Below are 13,126 nucleotides of genomic sequence, written 5' to 3' on the forward strand. Positions count from 1 at the left end.
AGGTGTTGAGCAACACTTTCTAAAATATGCGTGTTGTAGACATAACAAACAGTGAAACTCAGCATGACTTTTACTTATCATTCCAGATTAGTGTGTGTATTTTCACTGCATATTAATGAAAATCCCTGCTATATTTTGCCGGTTTACAATCATGACTACAACAACAAATCAAAACGTTTTTACTTCAGTCATCAAGACTCAAAGGCGCACCATCACCAACGCAAAGATTAACATACAGTAGAACTTTTAGGCAAATAGAATTTCAAAATTGGAAAAGATAGAAGCAGTAATTGCAAAGACTGATTTTTTTAACAATTTTCCACTGATATACATCATTTAAATATTTGAACAATTTTTTCACATTCATGTATGTTTGAAAAACCTATGCTGCTATTATCTGGTTAAATGTTCATAGATATGTAAATTGCTAAGTTAAACACGGGCTTCCAGTAGATAAAATATTCACTGAACACCAATCTTTACTTTTTTCCAGGCTGGTCAGTATGGTGGTCATACTGTTCGTGTTCATTCCAACTTTTCCCCACACAGAAACTGGGCAGTTTGGATTATTCATACCTATCTTAATCCTACTGTTCGTAATGTTTATGTCGTAAACACATCTATCTCACACTTTAAACACCTTTCCCGGGTTCTTGAACCCGGGTGGTCAAAATTGGCTGTTCTGGCCTTTTTGATCACCCCTCTTAAAATGCTTGGATAGTTGACTTGGAAAACAATTAACATTAAAAGTTTCATTAGCAATTAAGCCAAACACCGGAGACATCATGAGACACGAACAATCGCAACAACACCAATTCAAAGAAAAGTCAAATTGGACTCCACGAACAGCAAAAAATACAAAAACCTGATAGCTATCTGAAGCTGCTAAACTCGCACTTCTAGAGATACCCTTTCAAACAAGGAAACAAAACATGTCGCGTGCCCAAAGAATCGCGATAAACCAGCTTGCAAACAGTAGACAAATTACCATAAAAACCCTTCGACAAGGGTCGGGTTTTGTCTTTGTCAACACAAAAGATTACGTACACGAATGCGAAAGGCAATTACGCAACACTAAGTATTATACACAACTAGCCAGTTGACACAGAACAAACAGTAAATAAAGTACACGAACTATTAAACAAAGTGTACGAGAACAAACACATCGATCATGATACTTGTAAGTATCTTGATCCAGAAAACATAAAATCCGTACCCCGCAGTTGTACTTATTGCCTAAAAATTCACAAACCTCGGCAAAATTCTAAAAGACACACTATTCAAAACAAAATTTACTGAAGTAAAGAAACATAGAACAAACAAACTGAACCCCCAAACGGACTCACAACGAGACCCAAACATTAATATACTTGCCTCGCTACTCGAAGAACAAGACCACTAAAATGCATTAAAATATTTTTTCACAAACACAAACTAAGGAAAGAATCTACACTGCGACTGATGAGAAACCACACCCGGGTTTCAAAACGCAAGCGTCAAAGAGCCACTCTATCAACTCTGTAACACAATAGGTCCGGCTGCGTCTCGCCATAAGCTTTCCCCACACAGACAAAACATTACCGTACACACTGATCCAAACTTCCCTACAAATATCCGAGGCGAAACAAACATTTCTCTTAACACAAACAATCGGATAAGAATGTAGAAACACATTTTTGAAACGAATCAAACACAAACTCGACACAGGTGGGAGCCTCTTTCACACTTTTTACAGTCATTGCTCTTGTGTGGGGGGGGGGGGTGTCAACCTGATGTAATCGCAAATCCTCAGATTTCCATCTGATATAAGTATGTACGTGAACAAGAAAAGTAAACTCATGAATTTTAATAGACGGGGTGGCTATGACCAATTTCAAGCCAGATTGGTCACAGCCACCCCGTCTAAGTCTGTGTGGGGAAAAGTTGTCATGTTGCAGCTGCTCCTAAAAGAAGACCACTGAAAAATCTGTTGTGTTTGTGAGAAGACAACAACAGTTTGACCAGGCTGCACAACTAGTTAAGCTGTCATGCATTTCACAGCTAACTGATGATATTGTAAACAGGATTATATGTGTGAATGAGGCTTTGTGAACATTAATCAAACACTACGAAGATGAATTTGAATCTGTAAACTATGTTAGCTTTCAACAAACTCCTATCAAGATATTGAATAACATGAGGTAACACATAAACTTGAAAGCCACCGATGTGACTCGTGGGGAAGCTTTCAACTCAAAGTTTGGTGTGCAACAAAACTGCAGGTCTCTACACACTGAATTATAAACGTTGAAGGCCTTTCTGTCGTTCTATTTTCTCCTTCGCGCTTTCCACGTCCTTGACATCTTTGATGTCTGAGAGAGATAAATTCTGTGGATCTACATATGGTGTCTCCATGCTGGTGCATCTCCATATGAAGACAGAATATCTTTGATTTCTTCATCCCTGAGAAGTTGTGGGAAGTATTTGACGTCCAGCAGGATGATTTGCTTGAGGGAAATCTTGCTGCCATCGACCTACATTATGCCCCTTTGCAGGCATTTAAACTTAATTTGTTTCAGTACCAAAATAAGCCAATACGAAATATTCCAACAAATCTTATGGCAATTCCCAGGCAGAGTATATTTGTTGCTTTGAGCAAAAACTCTGCCAGTAATTGATCAAACCCTTTTTCAGTGCCCAGCTTGATGCAATTGATGAGAAGCGTTCCTCCAGTGATGTACGACAGTTTTTGGGCATTTCTTGTGTAGCCATCAGTAGGTGGTGGCTTCACTGTTGGTTTCAACCTGATCATAGATTCCTCTGCATAATAGAACAGATTGGCCGTGCATTGGTAGCAGGTTTTTTTGATGAGAAAGAGGAAAGGATCTGGGTAAGAACTTGGCAGGTATGTTCAAAGATCCTGCAGCTTGAAAAACTTATCGCTGTCCAACCAGAATAACGCATTGTTATAACTGACATGCTGTAATATAATAATACATGTACTCTTGAAACTTGAATCTAAGAGCCTTCAGAAGCAAGGGAAAATTTACGCTCCTATTAACGCATGCGCCATGAATTACCCTATGACATCATGGCTCTAGTACTTGGAGTATTGTGGTTGCATTTTGATTTAGTTTCACAAAGTGTATGGCACCCCCATAAGTTTCCCACGGTAGTTTCACAATTTATTCTATCAGATTTGTCGGAACTTCCTGGTCTGCTTGTGAAAGGCTTGGATTTTTCATTGTAGCTTACCCTTGCGTGAATATGAATTTAGCAAGGTCACCATTTTAAGCATAGATAAGATGAGTGAATGTAAAGTAACTATTACGCTTTTAGCAAAACTACTTTAGCACTGCACCGGTAGGAATTCCACTCTCATGTGTTGTCATTCTTAGCGTGTCATCGCCATCGGTCTTCCAAGAAAATGATTTTATCACTGTTGAACATTGCGTAAACAATGTTGGAGTCCTCTGAATTTCATATGTGGTCATGTTCTGAGCAGACTAGTCAATTGATTTTAAATACGAGGCTCGTTAGAAATAGACAATCAGACTTTATAATATTGATTAAACTTTTTCTGTGTTCCGTATTTTCTTGTTACAATTATTTTTGGTATAGGTGTATGGATTTTACTAATGTGTACTTTCTTTTATATTTTACTGCAACAAATTGTTCTATAAAAAGTATTAAACAATAAACATGAAATACAGTCGTCGGTCCTTTTTAAATAAAAATGAATAGAAGTGAAATATTAGGTGAAATAAAGGAATATGTGTGTTTCCGCTAACATGCTTCCAAAAAGTAGGGTAAAACGATGCAAAAACTTTTTTTATATTGTTCTCTTTGCTGGCCGAGACCCACAACTCTAGATAAAATTTAGAGACGCCATTTCAAAAACAACTCTAGGGTCGGTCGAGTCACCGTACACCGAAACAAGCACAGTTTTTGTTTCTCTATACCGGAATTTCCTGTTTCTGTTCTCACGTGAGTCACATGATACAAACACAGCTTATTCCATGATGTGATTTTCAACCGTGTTAATTGTGTGCTCTCTTGCTTAATATTTAACATTTGGTAGCAGTCAGTCTTTTGAAGCACATGCATATGCTTTTATGAAGGATCCACCATGAAGACTGTTGGACAAGGAGTACATTACCTGGAGACCCGCATCCTTTGTTTTTTCTGTCTGATCATATTATTTTGTGTAGGTAAGTGTGTGTAAAGCTGCTGGCTTTAATATCCTTGTAGTACTTTGGTTAGCATGTTGTGGCGCAGAGGTTTGGAGTATCATATCTCTTGACATAGCATACCTTTCGACAAAATCAACCCTGTACTTTTAGTATCCGATTGACTGACCTTCAAAACTCGCTAGAAAATATCTAATACAATTTTACAGCGAAGTTTCCTTCGTGTCAAAATAAATCAACGCTATGACATTTATGCATGTTATTTTTACGTCAGCTACACTGCCTTAATCTTTCTCTCTCATTTTTTTCGCAACAAAAGCCTCTTCAAAGCACGCTGAAGTCGAGAATATCCTTAACTTTACGGTCCCTATACCCGAAGTAAGTAACGCTTATATAATTCGTGGCTCTTTCACCACTTAGGAAAGTGGAAGCGACGTGAAATTTAAAAATCGGTGTTCCGTGCTCAGGAAGGTTAAAACGAATCACCGCACGTTCGGAAACTCTGTATTCAATATAAAAGTGCGAACAAATGCTGTTTTGGGAAGTCCAGCTAAACTTCTCTGTATACAGAATTACAGACAAATAGTATAGACAGACTGGTAACGCGGCATGCCTTTTGTTCCTTTGTCGTCTCGGTAGACTATTGGCTATTCATATTAAAATGAGCTTCAAAGGTGTTAAACTTTTTGGAGGTTTTGTTTGCGGTTGATAATTGCACGAGATTATGCGAAAAATACGACGAGATGGCATCGTACTGCCAGTCGCGTAGCAACCATAGTTACTTTGTGAGCTCTCAGACCAGAAACACTGCTTCACGCCAACCAAAACATAACACGCCAGCAGTTTCATAAACATGTCCTTCCTTGACGTACGTGAAAAGACGGTAAGACTGACCGTAAACCATTGAGTAAAACCAGACAGTATCGATAAAAGACTTTCAAATTTGGTTCAAACACACTCATTATATATTCATAAAAATATGAGAGGAATTTTTAAAACGGTAAAACTCACTTTCCTGAAGCTCAAAACACTTCCGTTTTCGCTAGCACGTCAATTCCGCTCAGCAGCACACAACGACAATAACACAAACTTTGCCGAACATACTTTCGCTTAACAGTCGGCGAAGGATGCATGGTCGGCACTCTTCGGAAAAGAGAGGCGAGAGCAACCTGACGCGAGGCGAACATGGATGGGTGACGTAACCGCTTCACGCCTTAAACAATGCCCGTTGCGACTCTGTCCATGTTTCTCTGTGACAGAATTAACGACTTACATTACCTATTCTAAGAGCGTAGTCGTTCCTTGTCGATCGTCATATTAATTCGATGACTTAAAAATTATGACAGCTTTATATGCAGGAAGTTGCAAGCATTTACCTTCGTCATAGAAATTTATAAAAAGTTCAATATACGTTTATTATTGTTAATGTTGACTGCGTCTTTCATTCAAATCGAAATTGAAATCGTGAAGGTATTACTTTAAAGGATGTGCCCTCTTTCCTTTTACAATCTATTGTTCAGTCGAGGAGAAAACGCCATTTAATTCTGTAGAGCAGAAGTTAACCCATTCAAATTTCTGAGCAACAGAAACAAATGGAAGTTTTATGATGTCAGTTATATGTATTAGCAGTAGACCTTTCACATTGCTATAAATGTCCGAACTGTTGTGCATGTTGATTTAAAGCATATAGCCTACGCTTTATGTCCTGGACAAATTGCTTCCAACCCGCTTGAAGCTACAAATAACACATGCAGCCAAAATACCCATAGTCCTTTTAGCTTTGGCTTTTACACATAACCTGGTGTAGCGAAGCACGCATCATCGATCTTACTATTTACAAAGAACAGAAGAGAAAGAAAGATGACTCACTTTTTCAGTCATTTCTATAAGTAACCAAATCTACAGGTAACAAATCTATGGTGTCTCCCGTGCTACTATCGCTGGCGATTTTATCGAATCGAGAAGAAAGGGCTGTAAAGTGGTCGTTTATGAAGTGAAGCTCTGTGGACTGAAAAGAAAATTTATTCAATGACATTTTTTGCCGAACTTGCAGTATCGATTAATCATTGAGGTCGGAAAACTTATGTCAGAAGATGATGGTTTCTATGATTGATAAAACGAAACATTTTTCATAACGTTTCATTATCTAAATAAATATCAAAAATCAAAATAAAGCTATAATTCTGTAACATACTAATTTCAACATACTAGTTTTCATACATACTAATTTTCTTACAGTGTCATAGAATGAGAAAAATGAAACCAATCTCAGCTAGCAGAAAGATTAGCAAGTACTTTGGTCTTTGGTCGCCCTAAAACTGTATCTGGACTTGTGAGCCGTAGTGTTGGATACTTTGTCTGTGAAATAATTGTAAAGTGAGTCATCAAGTTACATTTCTTTTCTGTGCAGGGGCATGTAAGGCGTGCGCCTCTCTAACCTTATAATCTTTAAAACCACAAAGCTAAAAAGGCCTAATAGGTTTTTTCGTTTATGGCGTATGAAGTATTCGCTCAAACGTAATTTGTCACAGATTGATGGTTTAGGTTTCATGATACCCTCTGAATTAGCCTCGCTTGCATTTGGCGCAAACGGACTGGAAAGGATTTTTATTCGAAGTGGGTTTTCCATAACCTTAATAGATAATTTACAAATCAAACTTCGTCAAATCTATAATGCAGTCGTTTTTGTACTTGTACTTTTGTCATCGCAACTAACTTCTAAAATTACGCTTGTAAACACGTTTGATTTGCTCACACTAATATGATAAATAAAATGAGGGATGGATTACATGAACTATTTTTCTCTGTCATATAGAGCTCAAAACCTGGAAAGAAAGTATTTAATTTTAAAGACGCTTTGAAAAGAAACGTAACTTCGTTCGAGATGCTGTCAGGAAACAAGGTAAATGTGTAAAAATGGATCATGTCCTTGTTAATCCAATGAAATTTTGACATTGATAAAAAACTGCTTTATCTCAGAGTAATCAAATCGATTGGGGGATTGACCACAGAAAATGGTAGCCCAGGCGGAAATACATGAAGGGAAAAAGAACAATACTGGTCGTGCATTGTAACCAATCAAAATTGATTCGGGAGAATTTGGGCTTGACATTATGGAAATATGGATCAAACATAACTGGTGCAAAATTGTTAGAGCAACAGCGTTTCGATAATTTTTCGTCGGAGACAAAAAGGAACCAGTTGATCTTGAAGGGATCTCTTTGCACCTGTTTAAATTTCGATCTGCTTTAAAACAACAATGAGTATATGGCAGGACGATTTGATCAATCAATCAATCAGCAAAATGTTTATAGTGCCAAAAATAAAAACAGACAGTGTTTTGCTCTCTGACGCTCAAGGGTTAAACCACACAGAATGCTCTATGTTTATGTGCAGCGTATATAAATGCATTGCCACCATAGGTGATGGTTTTGTAGGTTACAGATGTTGAAGGTTTCTTGGTGGATGTACGGAGTGTACGCGTTGGAATAATAGGGCTGGAGTAGATCACTGATGTACGCATGAGTTTGGTTGTCAATAGCCTTGAAAGTTAAGAGCAAAATTTTGTAGTCAATCCTGAAACGAACTGGTAACCAATGGAGATGGGTGAGAACTGTGGTGATGAATGCAAATTTCCTGGCACGTGTGATTATTCTTCCTGCAGCATTTTGAGGTCGTTCTAACAGGCTTATTGTGTTATCTGAGAGTCTATATAGAAGTAAATTACAATAGTCATGTTTGGCTGTCAAAGTTGTATGTATTAAGGTTTGGCAGGTTTCAATAATAAGTTGGCGTCGTAAAGATCCAATGGGCGGAGATGGCTGTAGATTGATTTCCAAGTGTACATGTGATTGTTGTCATAGACAATGCAGATATCGCGAGCAGATAAAACGGGTAAGATTGAAGAAGAACCGATGTTGACACTGTTGACTGGAGCATGCGCACTGTTGTTAAATCAGAAGGACTTTTGTTTCATTGTCGCTGAGCTGGAGTTTATCTTGAGTCATCCATTCCTTGATGTCATAAATACATGTATCGACTGAAAACAAGGCTACTGGAGAGTCACGATGCGAAAATGAAAGAAGAAGCTTATTGTCGTATGCATACTAGCTGAAGTTAAGCTCACGCTTTTCAATTAAATTTCCAAATAAATCAATGTAGATGGTGAATAAAAGAGGGCATAGGACAGAGTCCAGTGGCAGTCCGAAACCGAGTTATGATGATATCGTTGATTTTGACGGACTGTTCCTTTGCATCAAGTATGAGTTGAACCAATTGAGTGCAACACCTGCGATACCAAGATGAGAGAGTCTATGAAGCAATATCTTGTGATGAATGGTATCGAATGTTTCAGAGGGATTAAGGAGAATGAGTAGATCATTATTGCCAGAGTCCAAAGGTTAACAAGTGACATTATGTAATCTCAGAAGGACAGTTTCAGTATGGTGACATATCCTGTAAGCTGATTGAGATGGTAGCTGGAGAGCTTTTTTTTAATAGTCATTGATTTGGACAAGTACTTTAGAAAGAAATGGCAGTTTGGAAATAGGTCGGTAATTCTTGAGAACGTTGAAGTCCTATACAGTGACGATTTCATGAGGAGTGGAGTGAAGACTGCTGACTTGAATGGCTGTAGAACTGTGCCCATGTGAAGAGACAGGTTGACAGTTTTTGTGATGAATGGAAGTAGAGGATGGAGACATTTCTTGACCAGTGAAGTTGGAATTTTGTCGAGGCAGCATTGCCGACATCCTCTGTTTGGACGGACTTGAATTAGATTTACCGTGCATTTTGAAGTGGTTGTGTGTTGACTGGTTGAAGTGTTCGACTTGAAGGTCTGACATATATCGGTGATTTTCTTGATAAAGAACTGTTTGAATCGTTGTTTAAGATCGAGAATAGAAGTATATCAGTTATACCAACAAAGCAATGGAATGAATAATGAATAATGTTTGATATAAAGCGAATCCTTTATATGCTTGGAAATGTTGCAAAGAAAGACACTATCACAAGCAAAGAAATCCTTATAAATATCATCTGCATAATTTAAAATGCAATGCAAGTACCGAGTACTTTTGTACTTTTTATAAGTCACCAATAAGTTGCTCCAAATGAAATCGTTGTTTGGAATCACGAAGCTGAACTTATCCAGCCATTTGCAGTATCTTCTAACTTATCAACCCATAGTTTTTTTCGACACCATTAAATTCCTTTTCTTAGGACGACAGATTCAAGCTACAGCCTGAGGGTATTCTGCTCACGAAAGGATTTTTGGACTGTGATATCGACGCTCATTACAAGCTGCACATGTCATTTATGGTAAGCAACATGCTTATCTTTTGTCCTAAATTAATATAGTACATCCATTTACGAATGATGTATTTACACAGTACGTACAGACACCTTCATGCTTGCGTCCACAATTTTGCGTTATGGCGAAGAATGACACCGACGCCCGTTGCAGATGTGTAAATGTGTATTAGTGATCTACGTGTCTGCATCCCCTACCCACCGTAAAAACTAGCAGCTTTGGCAAAAGCAGGAAGCGGCAGTTCTCTAAGAGTGTATCTTATGCCAAATATGCCAAATGCCAAATTCGAAAGAAGAATCGGGTCTTCTTTTCCGATAAAAAATATAAGCTGTACTGACGTCTTTGATATGAAAAGTCTACAGGATATCTTATATGACAGGCTTCTTCTTTAAAAGAAGGCGATTATCGGTTGACTACAGAACTTTTTGGAGACCATAAACCCGTTTCTGGCACTACAACAAGAAAAAGAACAAGTACGTGCGCAAGGCTTGAATCACACACATTAGTGTAAATGCCAGGGAAAGCGACATTGCACTCCAATAATGAGTTACTTACAGAACGGAAAAACATATCTTTCATATATCAATACAACAGGTTAATTATCAAACAGATAGTTTGTATTGAAAGAAATGATAAGATATTTGAAGGAAATGGTCCAGAGTATAATTCTGAGTCTCATCATGTGTAGTACAAACTAATCGAAGGCGAGTGGGTAATAACTATAGTTCAATGACTACCCTTGATTTTGTATCGGTACACTCGTTTTAGGTAAGCATTGAAGTGTCACAACAGGTCCATACATTTTACAACAGAGCCGGATCTTATATACAACTGGTGCACTGTTGCGAGGGTGCAAGCTGATTTTAACGTATCACCTGAAACATGCTTTCTTCGCTGCAGTTGTCATCTTACCTGTCTCATATGTAATTAAGTCTTTTCAGATCTTCATAAAGACAGTTATCTTAAGGATGGGGATTTTCCCCTGGTCTTCTTCAATGATGGGGATTTTGCCGAGCGGTGTTGACTGCGATGTCTTAGCTCGGTGACTAGGTACCGTACATTTTGAGTTCGAATCCGATCGAAAACCTACTAAACTGTCTTCCCTTGGTTGATAGCTCTGCTGGTGGACAGAATTGTCCTGAGGATTCTTTCACCCAGTAAAGCGAGGTTTTCATTGCTCTGATAAAGTTTGTGTGCGACGTGCGATAGCGAATATTGAGTGCGGGTGCTTCATGAACTCTACAGCGTGTAATGAAGTCGAAGTCAGGAACATTGTAACAACTTAGCTCGGTTATTGAACCACTCGTTTTTAAGGGTGGGGATTTGGCCGAGTGGTTTTGACTGCGATTTATTCGGTAGTCCGTACGTTGTGAGTTTGAATCCGATCGAAATCTACTGAATTAAATCGGACTGATATATAACGATAATCACATAGAAGCTCTGAGACCTATTTGTTTAAGCAGCCCATGGTTACAACGAAGAGTTCTTAAGTTTTGTCTTTTTTTGTCAAAAGGAAGGTTCACAAGAGAATATGGCAACGTTGACAGTGATTCTTCTGGACGAGCCCGACTGGCCACCATTTTACAACTCAACGTGTGAAATCCCTGTTTACGAAGGCCTTCCAACGGCTGAAGTGAGTGGTTGTCTATTATGTGTATTACTCAAACAGACGACAATGATCACAAAAAAATTTGCGATAAAACGTGTATTCCAATAATGAAAAGATTACATTTACACGATAATTCGTATATCACTATGTCCCGAAGCTTTCTGGAATGCACTGAAATAAATGCTATCCAAAGCAAACAATTCAAAAGCTGTCCATGCAGGATCGTCAATCTTCTTACTCATATTTGTAGTAATAAGTATAATTGCTTATTTGCCAACAGGATGTAAGGCAAACACTGATAACACTGACATAGGTATCAAAACTCTAAATCTTTTGTCTGTAACCCGTTTGTTTAAAGGAGATAGGATGGCGCAACGATAGTATCTTGACTTTCACGTTTTCCGTTTGCAGCATGGCTATCTTTTATTCGATTTGTTTATTGGCGAAGCGAGAATGCCTGGATTCCATTTTCAATTTCCAGATCTACTTTTGGATGCAGACTACGACAACGGTAGATGTAAGTCCTTTCGATTGAACTCCTCGATATTAATGCATTGATATGCAATATTGCTCAAAACAGCAGTGGCTAGGTCATGTTAAATGCGCGGGTATCCATGGTACCAGAAACCAAAAATACACCAGTAAAGGCACTGTAGAACATTCTGATACTTCAGAATATATTTCTGGCAAGGATTCTGGAAACCAGATACCCGAACGTTGAATGCTTGTCCCTCTCTTATTCTTACTGCATTTATATTAAGGATAACCCTTTATATCTCAGCAAAGTCCATTACTTGTTAAACATAGATTCGTTGAAAGGACTTAGGCCGTACTGCAATCCATAACTGTCGTCGTCATTTTAACGGTAACAGAATTCAGTGAGTGTAATCAGGTAACCCATGTAATCAATATTTTTGCCATTTGTCTTCTCAGTAATGATATTATCGCATCGCACATGCTTAATTGCTTTTATTAGAAGGCAAAATTCAATGACGCTGTTGATAACACTAAGCAAAATTCAATGGCGCTGTTGATAACACTAAGCCAAATTCAATGACGCTGTTGATAACACTAAGCAAAATTCAATGACGCTGTTGATAACGCTAAGCAAAATTCATTGGCGCTGTTGATAACACTAAGCAAAATTCAATGGCGCTGTTGATAACACTAAGCAAAATTCAATGGCGCAGTTGATAACACTGAGCTAAATTCAATGACGCTGTTGATAACACTAAGCTAAATTCAATGGCGCTGTTGATAACACTAAGCAAAATTCAATGACGCTGTTGATAACACTAAGCTAAATTCAATGACGCTGTTGATAACACTAAGCTAAATTCAATGGCGCTGTTGATAACACTAAGCCAAATTCAATGACGCTGTTGATAACACTAAGCAAAATTCAATGACGCTGTTGATAACGCTAAGCAAAATTCATTGGCGCTGTTGATAACACTAAGCAAAATTCAATGGCGCTGTTGATAACACTAAGCAAAATTCAATGGCGCAGTTGATAACACTAAGCAAAATTCAATGGCGCTGTTGATAACACTTAGCAAAATTCAATGGCGCTGTTGATAACACTAAGCAAAATTCAATGGCGCTGTTGATGACACAAAGCTTTTAATCGCAAAAAAATCAATATAAATACTGATCTCCTCGGCGCAATCCTCTGATTGTCATCCATGCACTATCTGCCATCCAGTGTTCCCAATGGAGGACAGTAGTTAGGAGATCCTCCACATGAATATTATATTGATCCATTTTCTTAAAGGTTCCATGCATCCATGATTGCATTATGGTGTCAAAAAAGACGAAAAATCAAATATTTGATACGGGCTGATAAGATAGCTCCCGCACTGTATCTTGTCGTTACCCATTGTGACAGCTGTAAAGTATCCCGTGTTTTTTTAAGACGTGCATTCTTTATCATCTTCATTAAAAAGCGAAATGAGTAGGTTCATTATATCATCTTGGTATAAAGAATGCAAACAAAACGTATTAATATGAAAAGAAACTATGTTGCTATTTGATAAT

At 38.1% G+C, this 13,126-nt stretch overlaps 1 protein-coding gene across 1 annotated transcript in view; it reads left to right on the top strand.

The window, feature by feature from the left end:
• The first annotated feature begins 3,986 nt into the window (after positions 1-3,986).
• The window catches only part of LOC139152519 (uncharacterized), a 37,024-nt gene continuing 27,884 nt past the window's right edge, over positions 3,987-13,126 (top strand). Inside the window, exons 1-6 of the mRNA XM_070725709.1 lie at positions 3,987-4,190; positions 4,489-4,547; positions 6,985-7,071; positions 9,390-9,488; positions 10,994-11,113; positions 11,501-11,606. Coding sequence (XP_070581810.1) covers positions 4,109-4,190; positions 4,489-4,547; positions 6,985-7,071; positions 9,390-9,488; positions 10,994-11,113; positions 11,501-11,606 — 553 coding nt within the window. The 5' untranslated portion in view covers positions 3,987-4,108. The remainder of the gene's footprint in view (positions 4,191-4,488; positions 4,548-6,984; positions 7,072-9,389; positions 9,489-10,993; positions 11,114-11,500; positions 11,607-13,126) is intronic.

The sequence above is a fragment of the Ptychodera flava genome, chromosome 16 (genome assembly GCF_041260155.1).
Source record: "Ptychodera flava strain L36383 chromosome 16, AS_Pfla_20210202, whole genome shotgun sequence".
Classification (NCBI taxonomy): Eukaryota; Metazoa; Hemichordata; class Enteropneusta; family Ptychoderidae; genus Ptychodera; species Ptychodera flava.